Raw genomic sequence first — 18,116 nt, 5'->3', positions numbered from 1 at the left:
TGTACACTCTTTGTTTCTCTCATGGGGGCATGATCTCAGATTGACCTCTGAAATCCAGGTAATAACATCTGTCATATCCTTTACTTGTGTTTGTCTTTTGAAGACGCTGAAAGACTTCTCAGCCAGCCCACCGCTAGACACAGGCTGGTAAAGAAATGACATCCTGATTTGCTTTAGGGTGGCTCCAGTATAGCCATACTGTCTGTCATCTACCCAACCCATCATATAATTTGAATGTCATGGAGGACACAGACCTAAGTGAAGTATAGAGTCACTACTATGTAGTGGTGGAAGACTGTTTGACTCTCTGCTTATAACCATGTCTCTGAAAACAGGTCTCTAGAAGAACTTTAGAATCCTAAGTATAGAAAATGTTTTAGACAAACTCTAGCATTGAAGACTCTGATCAGACTTAGTGCTTCAGGGTAAGTTGTGGCAGTAGGTGTGGAGAAGAGGAAGACAAATTTGAGTAATTTACTTCTGTATCCCTGTCCCTCCAAATTTATAATTTATATTAACCATGGCTCCTGACCATCTTCTTTTTCAGACTTTGGATAGGATGAAAGGGAATATTATGGAATAAGGTAAAAGATATGAGGGTATCAAGAAGTCTTATAACTTTTGGTTGAATCTATTCTGATTGGAAAATTCTGTCAGATGCAAATCCAATCAGAGCAGTGATTAAGAGTACCTGGTGTCAACCTCCCTGGGTTCCAGTTCCATCTCTACCAATTATTGCATGAACTCTAAGTCTCAATTTCCTCATCTGTAAAATGGAAATAATATCTCCATCTACCTACAGAGATAATATGAGGATTAACTCATGAGATATATAAGCATACATATATAGACACATACATTGCTTAAATTAATATCTGAAACATAGTAAGCACTCAGTACATATATATTTGTTATTAAAAATGCCCAGTTAGCATATGTGGTTCAAGGTTTTAATGCCTTTAATTATTTTCAGTGATGCTGAAAAATCTAGTTAATCCTCAAATAGTTCTTGAGCTTATCAATCAACATGTGTTACCCAGTGTTATATCACAGGAAAAACAAACAAACAAACCAGAGAGGTCTTCTAACATGCTAAACTTATATTAGTGAGACCTGAGTATAGCCCAATTCTCAGACTTTGCTCTCATGATATGACCTTAGATTTAACTGATACCTTGGGGGAGCCACAAGGACACTGTTCTTTAGCAATAGTTCTCAAATAATTCATTTTCATGAACACAGAAACTCACCACTCATGAGCAAATAGCTATGGTCATCAGTTACTGAGTACCTACTGAGTGCCAAGCACTGTACCAAGTGCTTCCCACATATAATCTTATTTGATCCTCACAACAACCATGAAAGGAAGATAGTGGAACAGTCTTTTAAACTGAGAAATATGAGCCCCAAAGAAATTGTCACTGCCCCCGTTGTCACACAACAAGGAAATCAGGGAGCTAAAATTAGAAATCATGTCTATTTTATTCCCAAGCTTGTGTTTATTCAACTATATGGCAAACAAAATATTCCAAGAAGAAAGAATTGCTAACCCAAACTGTCTTTTGGATTGGTAAGTCAGCTCAATGTTCTGCAAGGAACATTGAAAGTAAGGGCTGGAATAAAAAGGGGCCAACAAAGTGGAGAGGAACTGGGCAGCACAACTATCTGCTGAGTAAGGGTGAGGCAGGGAGCAAGCATGTAGCTATAACATTTTTGCTTCACTTGTCCTAGGTCCAGCTGTAGGCAACAGTGCTCAATTGACCAAAATTTCTAGACATATTTTGAAATGTGAGCACTCTCCCCTTTGAGTTACAGTCTCATACTTTTGAAGGGCCCCTAATGTTAATCTTGCTTATACTGTTTTATTTAGGAAATTGACTTACTTTCATTTCTTAAAACTACCATCTTCAAAGTGACAGCCAGGATTTCTGAAATGAAATATACCTGAAGGATTGACCTGCTTCAGGAATCTGTCCTTAAGAAATGCTACCTTCACATCATCCATGATGAAGTGATTTTAGCCTGGAATATCTCAAGGTGAAATTATACCTTATATAATATTTGGGGTAGAACATTGAAACATATTGGTTTGGGCCCCACTAAATTAGCATATGCTATAATTTAGGCAGAGGATATGCTGAGACTTATCTGCAAATTTTCTATGGAATAAAGAGAAATACAGTTAAAACTGAAGGGGAAATGTGTAAATCTTTTTAAGGGGACAGGCTTTTAGCTATATAATGAATAGACAAATTAGAAAATATTTTTATCTATTTATTAAGCAAGTCTTCTATAAGGATATTTACTTGTCAACACACAGGATTAATTTGGAATATTCGTATATTATTGAAAACAATGTTAAGACATATCTAGATCTGACTTTTCACTAATTCAGTATGGCTTCACCTTCATATAGCCTGAACTGGTGAGATTTTACTGTCTTCATTTCCTCTCTGTTTTATAATGAGTCGTTTCTAATACTGACTCTCTCTCTAGTCTAGTTAAGCTCATTTGCTCTGGTACTGTCCTTAGGCATGCAGAACAGTTGCTCAGTGCCCTTTTTATGATAACTCTTTATACTTGAGAAGGTGATTAAACTGCCTCTTGGCTCTCTTTCACCAGGCTAAACAACCCCAACTCACTTAGCTTTTCCTCACAGGACCCATTTTCTAACACTTTAATCTTATTTTTGCTGCTTTTCTTTGGATCTTCTCTAATTGCTTTGCAACTGTTTTAAGATTTAACCTGATAAGCCGGCCAAATTCAAGTTTTGGCATTGGCTAAATATTTAAAGAGCAACTTACAAATTAAAAGAGGTGGTGCAGTGTAGGGGCAAGAGGACTGTATGAGGAATCAGAAGACTTGAGTTTTATCCTTGCTCTGCCACTTACTAGGATTGAGCAGAGGGTTACATTTAAACAAGTCATATAAATGTCTACAAGTTTCAATTTATCATCTATAAATTTGGGATAAAACCTATCTGCTCTGCCTGCCTCTTACAGTGAGTGTCAAATCAGATTATCTATGGGAAAACACTTTGTTTTGGCATCAAAGCTCTATATAAACACTATGTGTCAGGCACCTTTCTAAATGGTTTGCATATATTAACTCATCATAGTACAGTTATCACTCTCATTTTTCTATGAAAAAATGGAGGCACAGAGAATTAAATAACTGGCCTTGGGTCACAAAGATAGTAAGTGATAGAATCCATGCAGACTGGCTCCAGAGTCCATGCTCTGAAACACTATTATGCTGCTTCTCTGAATAGACATTAAAGGTGCAACAAAGCTATAAGGTATATATTACTGTGGTGGAGGATCTCTTCAGTAACAAATAGATAACTCCCAGAGAGGCAATCTTTTCAAAAATTAATGTTTAGATTGGTCATTGAATTGAGTAAGGCCGTGGTCCACCAGTGAGGAGAGCTTCATAAGCACAGCACAGTAATAGGAATGCTATATTGGGTCAGGCCAGTGGTTCATTCACCCTTGTACACCTAAACCTTCTTATGGAAAGTGCTCTTAATTCTTAAATTCAGGATATACGGTCTCTAAATATTCTCTATGTGCCCTACCAACCCTTCATGGTTTCATCTCTCTCCAGTGCTGTCCTTTTCTATGTTAATTCTTATATCTATAAATTTAGAATGCTTCTCTTGTAGATTAACTGTTAAATAGAGATGTGAAAGGCTGATTGATATCTAACTGAATTTTTCCCTTAATGTAATCTCAAGGGTTGAAACAGTTTTAAAAAAAGAGCTTTGGGGAAAAAATATTGAAAGAATTTTGATTTACCTTATGTGTTTGAATATTCACAGGGAAAACCAGAACTTATATCATGACATGAGGAGGTTATGCTATATAACACTATGTTGAAGACCTGCTTATATTTTAAAATTGCACCACATCGAAGCACTTTTATTAATACTCATTGGATATAGAGTACAATATAAACTTAATTTATGCCAAAATCTGATCTGTAGGAAACAGTGTTACAGTGGTGTAACAGGTTCTTCTACCTCAGATAGTGGTATGAAATATCATTTTGTGGGAGACTGTAGAAATTTCCTTCCACAAAAATAATCTCAAACAAAGCTGAATACACTCTTGGAGGATGGGAGCATCTCTAGGGAGAACTTAATACTGATTGAGTTATAAATGCTATCATTCCAATCAGGAGTTGTATAGTGAACTATGATAAATTTATCAAAAGACTGGTTAGGAACCAATGAGAAAGGTGATTGATAGCTCTGTATTTTAGTATTCGATGTCTTTAAAAAATGCTTTCTATAAAGAAATATCATGTTGAAGTTGTTGCTTAATTTAAATAATTTGTTTAATGAAAATTTATTTTCATTAAATAAATTATGGCAAATTCACTATATCATTGAAACAAGCTTAAGCAGAAAGTCACACCTTTGAGATAGTGTGTACCTTAATAATAATCACATCATGTAACAGTAGGTACTTTTGTGCCTCTGGATGGAAATACAACAAAATTGCAGTGGAACTTCTGAAATGTACTTGTTCAGTATCCATCTATCCATTCGTTCATCCAACATCATGTGCCAGTTACTCTGTTGGACACTGGAGATATAATAGTGAACAAGATAAATCTAATCCTTCCCTCATAGATTTTATGACCTAGTAAGAACATCTTAAATGGCAGAGAAAACAATCATGAGTTGATGGTTTTACGACAATTTTTTGAAAGAGGGAAAAAAAATAAGTGACAGTAACTCTCTATCCTTACTTAGATGTTGCTAAAACTTTCTTTGAACAATGTTTCCTGAAAAATTGTATAGAAAGTATTTTAAAGGATACTATGAATATGCATATAGAAGAAAGGAAGGTGGAGAAGTATGACATGAAAAGAGAATAGAGTTTTTGAATGATGCTAGTTTAGTTTTCCTGAAAGTATCTAGTAATAATGATTTTTTTTCTGTAGCATTTTATACTTTTTAAAGCTATTATACCAATGATGTGATATAGAGAAAATTTTATTTTCTCCATTATGTAGAGGAGAAAACTGAGGCATAGATATTTAAGTGCCCAAGGTCCCACAATTATGTAGAATTCAGAGCTCTACCCACTGCTTTTCTATTACATAATGCTGAAAAATCCCAGACTGCAGTAAAAAGTTCTATAAAATCCAAAAGACTTTAACAGAATATAAGATATCTAAGAAGCCAAAGTCACTAGTACAAAAGAAGAAAAACAAAGTATGACAAGGAGGATGTTCTTCTGCTTTGGGCTATTAAGTAGGTCACCCACTAAAAGGCTATTTTGGTATAAAATTTTAGAGGGCATGTAGTACATACACCAACATCACTGACCTGATTCTTCACTTTCAAGATCTAAGAAAATCAAAGGAAGGTCTTTTTTTTTTTTTTTGTGGGGGTGGGGGTTGTAGTGGGGGTGGGGAAGGGGCAGGTAGATCATTTGTGTAGCTCAGGAGAATGTTAGTTGAGAAACTTGATTTAACCAGGCTAGTGCTCTATATTTTCTGTGAAGTATGATTCACTAGAGGGTAATGCTGATCTTAACAAGGGGACACTTTGTATTTCTACGATATAGAGTCAGCAGTTTCCCTCCTTCCCTTTCTCCGTTTGTCCTTTTCTCCCTTCCTTCCTTCTCTTCCCTTCTCTTTCCTTTTGTCACCTATTTTTTTTTTGCATTTCTTTTCTTATGGGGGCATATCTGACAAATTATTAATATTTAATTTGCTATAAAACAGCTCTCCCAGGCAATAGCTGCTCACTATAATTTCAATCTCTGAAGCTGTTTTGGCCTCTAGGTACACTGGGATTGAATTAGAATGGAAATGTTTCCCTTACAGTTTTGTTTATGGCAGTGTGGGCACTTTGTTATTAACTGGCAAATTGAAACTTCTAAGGAAAGTAATAAACTTTCTTCACATTTCAGCTTGACTCTACCCCGAGCACATGTGGTTTAGGGTGAAACATTTCTTCTAACATTTTTTTAGTCTTAAATTTAAATATCCAAGCTTAATAATGAATATATTTTGGCCCATTGAATTCTATTTTTAAAAGCATAAACATTTTTCTCATATGCCACTTCTTATTTAAAAATGGTCTTGCTCTGTTGCCCAGGCTGGAGTGCAGTGGTGCAATCATAGCTCACTGCAACCTCTGCCTCCCGGGTTCAAGCAATTCTCATGCCTCAGTCCCCTGAGTAGCTGGGATCACAGGTGCCTGCCACCACGCCCAGCTAATTTTTATATTTTTAATTTTTAATAGAGATGGAGTTTCACCATGTTGACCTTTAAAATAACCTAATTTTTTTTGAGTCTTGCTCTGTCTCAAAAAAATTTAGGTTATTTTAAAGTAATATAAGATCTTATTTCTCCTTTGAGAAATTAAGGGACAGTGATAACTTGTTGTTGCCCACATTGTCTGCATGTAATGGGTCTTAAATGAATTTTTGTGGAGTGAATGAATTAAAAAGTTATAAAATGGAAAAAAATAGTCTTAAATTGTTCTTTCTTTCTCTCTCTCTCTCTCTCTGTTTCTGGATCCAGAGGGATAATCTGAAAAAATATAGACAAATTCAAAACTTGGTGAGTACTGTCCTGACAGTCTGTCTACCCATAGTCATGAAGAATGGGTGGTGATCTTTAGAAGGGTCTGGAAATAGTACATATTCCAGCAATGAGGCTCCTGAAACAAAAACCCTATCCTTCTGCACTGCTTAGTCCTTTGTCTGTTCCCTGTTGGGAAGAAGGTATGGGAAAGGAAGGGGATTACTTTGAAAGTCAATCGTCTATGAAGCAGAGGTGTGGAGGGGTATGTTTATCTGATAGGTAGCATTAAATTGCAAATACTTCCAGATTAATCATGGAATGCAATTTTCAAACAGCTTAGATTTTCTTCTCTTTTCTGTCTTTCTTTCTTTTTTTTTTTTCCCTGCAGCCACTGGGGAGGAAAAAAAGATTAAAGAGACTATCAAAAACTGTTGGCACGTTTAGTCTGTTGGCTACTTAATTTATTAGCAGATATGGGAGCTGCCTCAGGTTGATAATTTAACATGTTGGCTGGAGGTGAAATAAATCTCAAACGTACCTGTTCCAAAATTGTGTTAATCCTTTCGACTTCGCAGTCAATCAGGTATCGCTTTTCCTGCCTCCTGTCCATTTCTTCAATGATGCGCCTGAATTCTTGGACGTCTTTTATGTTTCCTACAGACCTTGCTGTCACTTGCCAGTTGTTTTGCACGGCTGCTTCCATAATCGCTTGGAGGATGGAAAATCCTGAAGGAAGGAAAAACAGCTTCAGTGATTTAAAAATCTTTCTGTAGGTATTAAAGGTTCTACTGAATTTCTATTCACAGTCCATCAGGTGCCTTTGAACCTTATCCATTATGGAAAGCAGGCTTACTCATAACGTCAGCCTTAACCCTCCAGACAGTTTGCACTTCCATTTTGTTGTAAAGGAAAGAAGATTCTACAACTTTTGGGCACCAGGCATCAAGTAGCTACATGAGAGCTCACAGCTGAATTATATTATCTAATTGTTTTTACTGACATGCATTATCAAAATATCTATGGAATAAAGTCAAGAACTTCTTACAACTGCCTGCAATTTCCTTACTGCAGTTGAAGCTCATTTATTTCATCTTCTATACAAGCATTCTGGCAAATTAGAAATAATTTCAGTGGAGATAGAGCCTCATTATAATATGGCTTCTCCTTACATAGAAAGGACTATCCAACAACGTAAATTATGTCTCCCAAGTAAAATAATTTTATGAAAACCTGAAAAAGACAGTCTATAACAAAGATATCATACTTGTGAGCTCTTGATCACAACATTATGGAAAAAGTTCAGTCATATTAAGTTTTCCTGAATTCTTTCCCTTTCTCAATGAAATTTACCAGGAATTCATAGTTCCTTTTTAGCTAATTTACATTAGATAACTGTTAGCTACTACCCTGGATCTATGCTGAATGAGAAAAAGAGAAAAGATCTGATGCTTGAGTTTTGGGTAGCCTTTTTGGAGTTAGGGTTTAAGAAGTTGGGAAGAACAAAATATCTAAAGTATGATCCATAAGAATAGCACAAGAGTTTTCTACATGCTGGTCTTTTAGAGTATTCATGTCTCTAATATTATATTGTGTCTGTAGTTTTGCTTCTGGTTTGAATCCATATCTGAGTATAACTTCAACTATAGATATAATTTTATTGGGATATTGCCAAAAGCAGCTCATTTCATCCCATAAACCTAAATAGTTTTTCATTTATATTCAAGTAAAGACTAATGGGAGTGGGTGATGCGGATGATTTGCAAAGCCAAAATGATCCATGCCATAGCAATTTGATGACTGGAGGAGAAGAGAATGGGAGAGGATTGTGATGCCCTTTGAGCATATTCCAGGTTCTGTGCTGTTTCGGGCTCACCCTTTAGTGTAAGCAGGCTACAATTCGGAATTTTCTTCATTGTACCATAGAAAATGGTATTGACATTTGAAGAGCACGCTTCAGGGAGATGGCAGCAGTGACTCAGCCGGTCATTATGACTCCTTTGTGTGCTGGGTGTATGCAGGAAGAAGATCACAAATGAGACCCAAGCACTTGGTAATTTCCAAATGAGCAATTTCAGCACAGGAGCTCAAAATTACAGATCAGAGTAAATTACCATTGCTTTAAATGTTAATTCTTTCTCTTTTTAAACCAACCACGCATATTTATTTCTCAGATTTACATTTTCATGTGGGTTGTTGATGTGCTTTCTGCTTCAGTGGGAGTTGAGGGGACATGGTAGGCCAAGGCATGGGATTGAGAAATAAACATAGGAAGAAAGAGATTAAGACAATTGAAAATCTTTCTTAAGCAGTGTACGATAAAGCCTCATTATTTTGAATCTCACTAATTAAGAATTTATGAAACTTCATCAAAGACTGAGTTGAATTTTACTTTTGTACTATTTATGAAGAAAACATTGGCTAAATAATAATGTTAATGAAAGTGGACAGAGTCTTTAATATATTTAAAGTAAACTTTTTAAAAGGCCCTTTAGCAGAATACAGCTGTTCATGTGTTGAATCAAAATAAGCCTTCTCGTAATCTCTACTCATTGGTCTTATTCCACCATTTGGGATGACACAGAGCAAATTTAACCCCTTTTGCACGTGTCAGTCCTTCACATTTTTGAAGGCAGTTAGCATGTTTCCCCTTAACATTCTTTTCCTCAGGCTAAAGACGTCCCAGTCCTTCCACTGTTACTTTTATGGCATGATGACAAGTTCCCTCGCTGTTCACGCTCTCCTATGGATATCTGTCAATATTTTATTGATCCTGATAATTCTAATGTGATCTGATCAGTGTGAATGACAATGAGATTATTGCTTGCTTTGACATGCGTTGTTATTTTAGCAGCCTTTGCCAGTATTTTTAAATACCCAAAATTATATTGTTAATTAGTATCAAGCTTGGATTCAACTAAAACATGTCAGTTCTCTCCATAAAAATCTTTCGTCTGGAAAGACTCACCATCCATGTGTCAAGATTTATTCCATTCCAACCTGCTTTTATCTCCCTTTGTTTAATCACTCACCCCATTCCAGTCCCCACTTCTCCCCTATTTTCAAATTCATTCAAATCTGGAAAATGGCCTCACTCACTTATTCAGTACTCCAGGCAGCCACACTTGTCTGTCCATTTAACAGGCACATCTGACTACACCTGCAGACGTTTCTGGATTATCTTCTTTGCCCATGAAAATTCCTTTACTGACTTCTCATTAATTACTCCAGAAATGAGTAGATTTAAATTCACGGTAAATTAATTATAAGCAATGGAGAAATGGGTTTAAAGAATTATATCACAGACATTTAAAATTTTAAAATAAAACTGGATGAAGAAATTATAGTAAATACACATAGAATACTATGCTATTGTTTAAAAGACAGCTGAATCTGTATACACTAACAAGAAAAGATTTGGGCAGTATATATAATATATTGTGTAATAGGTAGTAATAGAAAAAACAAGCTGTAAAATAGCATTTATGTTATAATTCTATTTTGTGAAGAAGTTATATGTTTCCATATGTATGGAAAAAATCTGAAGGAATTGGCAGAGTTATCTCTGAGATGTAGGATTACCAAGAACTTTTATTTTCACTGTCATTTATTTATGTAAAATGTGGCCCTTTTACAAGAAGCAGGTATTATTTTCTGTAAGTACAATGACAATAAAGATTAAAAAGAAGTACAACTCATGCTGTCCTCTCAGAACATACGCTTCTGGAAGACATAGATGATAGATGAGAGCTCCTTTGTAGGCTGCACACTGCCACAAATGAGAGGCATTTTACTAAACAGTGACGTACAGATCTTTTTATACTTTTGTTCTTTGAACCATGTGAATGTATTACCTATTCAAAAATTAAGTAGAAAAAGCACACTGCTTTTTAATGAGAGCATGTCTGGAGCCTCCTGGGCTATGAGCCTTGCTCACATTTTTTGAGCAAGTCAGAACTGTGGCTGAATATTGCAGTGTCTTTTACCATGCAGACTTTCTCTGTGTTTGCTTAAGCATGTGACTGTGTACTATAGAACCCTGGGGGGAATGGTCACCTCAGCTCAGTACCTGTCACTGAGCAGCCCAAGAAAAACTTTTATTTGTTTTCATACCTAATTTATTGTAGTGTGACTGTTTCCTGATGAAGCTGACCAAACAGAGTAAATATGCACTTGAGGGAGAAGAAAAGAAAAATTTGACTCAGGATGCAGAGAAAAAAACAGGCATTGGTGCTTGTAGGAGGGGAGGTATGTAACAAACCCTTGACTTTGTAAAAATAAGCCTGCTGTTTTAGCAGCTTCAGAATTGTCATCCACTCTCTGTGAGCTTTAACGTGCTCAATTTTGCAACAGTAAAAACTACTTTTATTTGAGCAGCAAAATCTCTCATTCTGATTCCAGACTGCTGTTGCTATCCACTGTCCTCTTCTTCCTCATTTTAAAGAATGGTAGTTACCATATAGGTAAGTGGGTGAATGCTAGATTGTCATCTGCATCATACCAATATAACATAGTTTGTGGCAAGGAGTGGGAAGGAAATTATGGATGAAGAACTGGGCTGCAGCTATGACCAATTTAATCCTACTGAAGTGGTGACTGGGCTACTCTTGGCAAATAAGGTGTGACAATCTTGGTAAAGGGTAGTGTGGTGGATGCTGTGCTGTACGACCCAGATCCTCCTTCAGCGCCATAGAACTTACTCCTTCAGTTGTTGGAAAAGTTGCAGCTTAAGGTTATGACCCCTTCCTGGGGTATCCTGCATCCAATGACTGATTGCCACAGGATAGAAAGGCACAACCCTCATACCCACAGCGAGGTAACTCTAAAGGTAAGTCATCCTAGCTTCAGAGCTCCCTGAAGGGAGCTGAGGCTTTGTCATGACTGCAGCATAGCTCATTTTCTCTTTGTGCCCAAACCTGCGTCCTTCTCTTCTTCCCACAACTGTTGATAATGAGAGTACCAGCCAATAGACTTCTTGCATGTGAATCTCTATTTCAGTTTGTTTCTGGGGGATTCATCTGTGACTATAACGTTGATCTCATGACAGGGATAGCATCAGATACAAAAAGATCTCAAATATATAATTGTCAAAATCATTTTCACAGGGGAAAGAAGGCCAGGATTTTGTTCAATGTATAAACAAGTGAAAAATCACTCCATGCTGAACACATTTAGTATTTGATCTGAAGACACAGAAGAACAATAAATAGGATATTGACATATGGAAGTTCATAATAAAGATACCCAAGGAAATATAGTTGAGGATAATTTTGTTCCTGTTGTGCATCTTCCAGCAGGGACTATCACCACCTGCTGTCAGCTGTGAATCTGTACCAGATCTCTCCGAGCCACATCATTTGTACTTCTGACGGGGTCTTTTAACAGTCCCCAAAATGATGGGAGTTGCTGATATTGATGAACTGGCTTCTCATGAGTGTTGACATTTATAGCAATTTGTGTTTGGCTGTGATTCTCAGAGGGTTTGCCACAAAGCCCCAAGCAGGTTTACTGACCCTCTCGAAATGTTCTAGAGCGGCAAGTTGGTCTTTCCCAGAGGGTAATTCAATACTTTTCCAGTGGCCTGTGCTAGAAATTACCTTGTCAATATTTTCAGGTTGATAAAGAGAGGCTTAAAGAGGCCCATGAAAACTCCTGTAGCTTACGATTATTAGACATAGAACCACAGTATTATAGGCTAGTACTCTTACAGATGACTCAGAGAAGTAGGATACAATTTTTAAAGCTCTGTAACTCTTTTCAAATGAAATTTTTATGGAAGCCCAATATCTAAGACAGGTAAAAGTGGAGCTTCTCAGGTTTGAGGGGCGGTACTTAGACAGGGGAAGTGACTTGCCAAATATCACACAGTTAGTTTAGAATCAGAAGCGAGACTGGAATCTAAGCAAGCAGAGCTGGAGCTAAGGTGAGGCAGGTGAAGCACCTAGGGTAAAAATTCAAGAAGGCACTTTCTGAGGGTTGCACAAGTGCAGCCTCACTTACGTTGCCCTAGTATTGACCCTGTAAGCAAGTCTCTTGGCTTCCAATTTAGTGGTCTTTCAAGTGCATCATGTCCAACTTACTTTATAGCTCTCATTTTAAGATGACCCTTAGCAACATTTTGGTGTGGACAGAACTTAATTCCTCATGTCCTTTTCTCTTCTCTTTTTGATGTCATACAACATCCTGATGTTTGCTTCCCTGTCTCCCCAGTACCTTGAGTAGGCCTATCACTACCAATCCCAGTCTTTTTCTTCCTCTTTCCCCATATTAAAACTTTCCTATCCTATGCTCAATTCCCTCAGCGCCCTTCCCTTTTCCAGGTGCCAGCATTAAAATAGCTAATGGCATAATGTGTTATCCTTTCAGTGAACGCATGTACATTTTAGCAGTGACCTTAACATGAATGAGTTTAGAAGGAAAACAGAAGAGAATGTTGAACATTATTTTTGAGTCTGCCCATCTTATGGGGTCATTCAGATGATGAATTTGAAAGTCGGTGATGTGCTTGATGATCTTATGGAGTTTAACAAATGAACAGCTGGTAGATATGGGGTATCTCAGGGGCCAGTGGAGTGGGAAGACAATGGTGAGACAGGTCCCCAGAAGGTTAGTGTCCATTCTTGTCTATGTTACTCAACTGAAATCAGCTGAAAAAAGTGTTTCTTTCTTTTTCTGTGTCTTCACCTACCTCTGTGGCTTTCAATGCTGGTCGCACATTACAGTCACCCTAGGAAGTATGAAAAACGGATGACCAAGTCTTACTCTGGAGCAATAAAATCATGATCTCTCAAAGTGATTCCTGGGCTTTGTTTTGTTTTATTTTAATCTCCCTGGGGGATTCTCATGTACAGCCAGGGTGGAGAATCACTGACCTATTCTAAGGGCTACCCAATACAAATGTGGCATATTAAAGCAGGCCTTTTTTTTTTTTTTTTTTTTTCCTGAGGTGTTCTTCATGACCAGCAGAAAGGTTCTGGGTGAGAAAGGCATATTTCAAGAAGGACTATATACCACCTAGACATCAGCAAATAAAGACACAGAGGCAAGAAGGGAGGGCTCAGGCCAGGGTTACAAATGGCTTCTTTCTGTGGTAGATGAAGAATCTGGAAACCTTGAGTACAGTATGTGGGAAGCAGACCCAGATGTACTCAAAGCACTTTACAAATGTCTTTTCTCTTCTGAGGTAGCATCTGCATATTTCTCTCTAAGTATAAAATTAATGTGTTCAGTTTGGACATTTGGAAAAACATAGAAAGTACAAAAATTAAAAGAAAAAGCATAGGTGACTTTATCCCTCTTTCCATTCTATTTTATATAAATAGACTTCACACTTTTTATTTTAGCAAAATGATAATAATGCAGTCGTGGATCACTTAACGATGGGGATACGTTCTGAGAAATGCGTTGTTAGGTGATTTTGTCATTGTGCAAACATCATAGAGTGTATTCCACAAACCTACATGGTATGGCCTCCTACACACCTAGGCTATATGGCATAGCCTATTGCTCCTAGGATACAAACCCGTACAGCATGTTACTGTACTGAATACTGTAGGTGATATGGTTTGGCTGTAGCCCCACCCAAACCTCAATTTGAATTATATCTCCCAGAATTCTCCTGTGTTGTTGGAGGGGCCCAGAGGGAGGTAATTGAATCATGGGGGTTGGGCTTTCATGTGCTATTCTTGTGATACTGAATAAGTTTCACAAAATCTGATGGATTTATCAGGGGTTTCTGCTTTTGCTTCCTCCTCATTTTTCCTTGCCGCTGCCATGTAAGAAGTGCCTTTTGCCTCCTGCCATGATTCTGAGGCCTCTCCAGCCATGTGGAACTGTATGTCCATATTAAACGTCTTTTTGTTCCCAGTTTCAGGTATGTCTTTATTAGCAGCGTGAAAACGAACTAATACAGTAAATTGGTGCCAGTAGAGTGGAGCGTTGCTGAAAAGATACCCAAAAATGTGGAAGCGACTTTGAAACTGGGTAAAAGGCAGAGGTTGGAACAGTTTGGAGGGCTCAGAAGAAGACAGGAAAATGTGGGAAAGTTTGGATCCTCCTAGAGACTTGTGGAATTGCTTTGACAAAAATGCTGATAGTGATATGAACAATAAGGTCCAGGCTGAAGTGGTCTCACATGGAGATGAGGAACTTGTTGGGAACTGGAGCAAAGGTGACTCTTGTTATGTTTTAGCAAAGAGACTGGTGGCATTTTGCCCTTGCCCTAGAGATCTGTGGAACTTTGAACTTGAGAGAGATGATTTAGGGTATCTGGCAGAAGAAATTTCTAAGCAGCAAAGCATTTAAAACTTGGGTGCTGTTAAAAGCATTCCATCTTTAAAGGGAAACAGAGCATTAAAGTTCAGAAAATTTGCAGCCTGATGATGCAGTAGACAAGAAAAAACCATTCTTTTGAGGAGAAATTAAACCAGGCTGCAGAAATTTGCGTAAGTAGCAAGGAGTCTGATGTTAATCCCCAAGACCGTGGGGAAAATGTCTCCAGGCTATGTCAGAGACCTTCATGGCAGACCCTCCCATCACAGACCCAGAGACCTAGGAAGAAAAAGTGGTTTTGTGGGCCAGGCCCAGGGTCCCTGTGCTATGTGCAGCCCAGGGACTTGGTGCCCTGTCTTCTAGCTGCTCCAGTCATGGCTGAAAGGGACCAACGTGGAGCTCAGGCTGTGGCTTCAGAGGGTGGAAGCCCCACACCTTGGCAGTTTCCATGTAGTGTTGAGCCTGTGGCTGCACAGAAGTCAAGAATTGAGGTTTCAAAACCTCCGCTTAGATTTCATATGTATGGAAATGCCTGGATGCCCGGGCAAAAGGTTGCTGCAGAGGCAGGGCCCTCATGGAGAACCTCTGCTAGGGCAATGCAGAAGGGAAATGTGGGGTCAGAGCCCCCACACAGCGCCCCTACTGGGGCACTGCCTAATGGAGCTGTGAGAAGAGAAGCACCATCCTCCAGACCCCAGAATGGTAGATCCACTGACAGCTTGCACCGTGCACCTGGAAAAGCCACAGACGCTAAATACTAGCCCATGAAAGCAGCTGGGAGGGAGGTTGTACCCTGCAAAGCCACAGGGGTGGAGCTGCCCAAGACCATGGGAACCCACCTCTTGCATCAGTGTGACTTTGAGTCAAAGGAGATCATTTTTGAGCTTTAAAATTTGACTGCCCTGCTGGATTTTCGACTTGCATGGGCCCGGTAGTCCCTTTGTTTTGGCCAATCTCTCCCATTTAGAATGGCTGTATTTACAAAATACCTGTACCTTCATTGTATCTAGGAAGTAACTAGCTTGCTTTTGATTTTACAGGTTCATAGGTGGAAGGGACTTGCCTTGTCTCAGATGAGACTTTGGACTGTGGACTTTTGGATTAATGCTGAAATGAGTTAAGACTTTGGGGGACTGTTGGGAAGGCATGATTGGTTTTGAAATGTGAGAACATGAGATTTGGAGAGGCCAGGGCAGAATGATATGGTTTGGCTGTGTCCCCACCCAAATCTCAACTTAAATTGTATCTCCTAGAATTTCCCTGTGTTGTGGGAGGGGCCCAGGGAGAGTTAATTGGATCATGGGGGCTGGTTTTTCTCATCCTATTCTCGTGATAGTGAATAAGTCTCAAGAGATCTGATGGGTTTATCAGAGGTTTCTGCTTTTGCTTCCTCCTCATTTTTTCTTGCTGCCACCATGTAAGAAGTGCCTTTTTCCTCCTGCCATAATTCTGAGGCTTCCCCAGCCATGTGGAACTGTAAGTCCAATTAAATTTCTTTTTGTTCCCAGTTTCAGGTATGTCTTCGTCAGCAGCATGAAAATGAACTAATACAGTAGGCAACTGTAGCACAATGTATTTGTGTATACAATATATTTGTGTATCTAAACATATCTAAGCACAGAAACGACACAGTAAAAGTATAGTATTATAATTTTATGGGACCACTGTCATATATGGGGTCTGTCATTGACTAAAATGCCATTGTGTGGTGCATGACTGTATATGTGTCCTGCCTTTTAAAAATCTAGCATTATATCATGAACATTTTCTTGTTATTAAACATTTTCAAACATGAGTTTTAATGATGACATAGTATTCCAACCTTTAGATATACTGTAACTTATTTAACTATTCTACAACATGAACATTTCAATTTTTTCCAATCTCTCCTTATTATGAATAATGCTGTGCTGACAACATTCATACAGCATCTCTAATTATTTTCATAGAATAAATGTCTCAAAGTAGGAATACTGGGCCAAACATTTATGGACATGTTTAAGGCTCTTGATACATACTGCCAAATTGCCCTCCAGAAAGGTTGTCCCACTTTAAGTTCCCATAAGCAGGTTATGAGAGTACTTGTCTCTCTGCCCCCTTGCCAGCACTGAACAATATATTTGCCCATTTGGTAGGTGAATAAAGAGGATTCTCTTTTTTTGTTAGCATTTCTTTATTAGTAAAGCTAATGCCTTTTTTATTTTTTTGTCCAAGTTTATTCATTATTTTGAGTACTGCCTGTTTATTTCCTTTGTTCAACTTTTTAGTGATGTTAATGTCTTTCTTATTGATTTATAAGAGCCTTTATATATTGACATTAAGTGTCTTGACATATGCCATATATTTAATCCAGTTTATTTTACTTTTAATGTTTATGATACATTTTCATGAATAAAAGTTTGACATTTTAATGAAATTAATATTCTTCATCAAAAAATCATGTGAATGGTGAATAAAATTTGCTTTTTTATTTTAGAGATGGGGTCTTGCTATGTTGCCCAGGCTGGTCTGAAACTCTTGGGCTTAAGCAATCCACCTGCCTAGGCTTCCCAAAATGCTGGGATTACAGGTGTGAGCCACTGCGCCTGACCAAAATTTGCTCTTCTACTCTTATTCTAGTGCTCACCTGGGCTTTAAACCCAAACTTATGCCAACCACTCTTTCCATTTCTTGCAACGTCTTTGGTCTCCATGGAATTTCCAATAAATTTCCCTTGCATACTGTGGCCAAATAAAGCAATGGGGAAGCTAGATATGGAGTGTGAAGGTGGTTTCTGAGACAGATATAAAGAAAAAATAGAGGCAGAGGAAAGAGAAAGATGATGAGCCCAATTTAGTTATTTCATGGTATGTTTTCCCATATCTCAGAAACCTGATATACAAAAATCTGAACTCAGAGCCAGTACTTCAGGTTATGATTATTCATATTACAAAGTATGCTTTCATTTAAAAATAATTCCTGGAAAGACTCCTGTAATACATTTGAATCCACATTTTGTTGTTTGTTTTTGTTTTAACTTGATTTAAACCCTTTTATTTTCCATCAAAATCAATATAGTGATTGTCTAAATTTGAGATGCTAATACAGAAACTGTTCTGTGTGTGAAGAGTTTGATATGGGAAGATCAAGAACCCCTTTATATTTGCATATGGATGTCAGTCTGTGAATTTTATGGAACAAGGTAAAGACAAATATTCACCCACATTCAGTCCTTAATTTACCCTTAGCAAATTAATATTTCCCTGAGGCTTCCATTCCTCATAATTGTGTTTGTTTAAATTTTCCTTTAATTAAGAGCTGAC

General features: G+C 37.9%; 1 protein-coding gene across 11 annotated transcripts in view; it reads right to left on the bottom strand.

Moving 5' to 3' along the window:
- Window positions 1–18,116, bottom strand: part of GRIA3 (glutamate ionotropic receptor AMPA type subunit 3) — a 322,070-nt gene that overhangs the window by 170,151 nt on the left and 133,803 nt on the right. For all 11 annotated transcript variants that reach the window (XR_012429864.1, XR_012429865.1, XM_074029201.1 and 8 more), the window contains one exon: window positions 7,085–7,272. Coding sequence is in view for 9 of the 11 variants with exons in the window: in XM_074029201.1 (XP_073885302.1) it covers window positions 7,085–7,272 (188 nt within the window). In the remaining 2 variants the exon portion in view is untranslated. The remainder of the gene's footprint in view (window positions 1–7,084; window positions 7,273–18,116) is intronic.

The sequence above is a fragment of the Macaca fascicularis genome, chromosome X, assembly GCF_037993035.2.
Source record: "Macaca fascicularis isolate 582-1 chromosome X, T2T-MFA8v1.1".
Lineage (NCBI taxonomy): Eukaryota > Metazoa > Chordata > Mammalia > Primates > Cercopithecidae > Macaca > Macaca fascicularis.
Note: the sequence above shows the minus strand (reverse complement) of the source record. Positions and strands in the feature narration are given on the sequence as shown.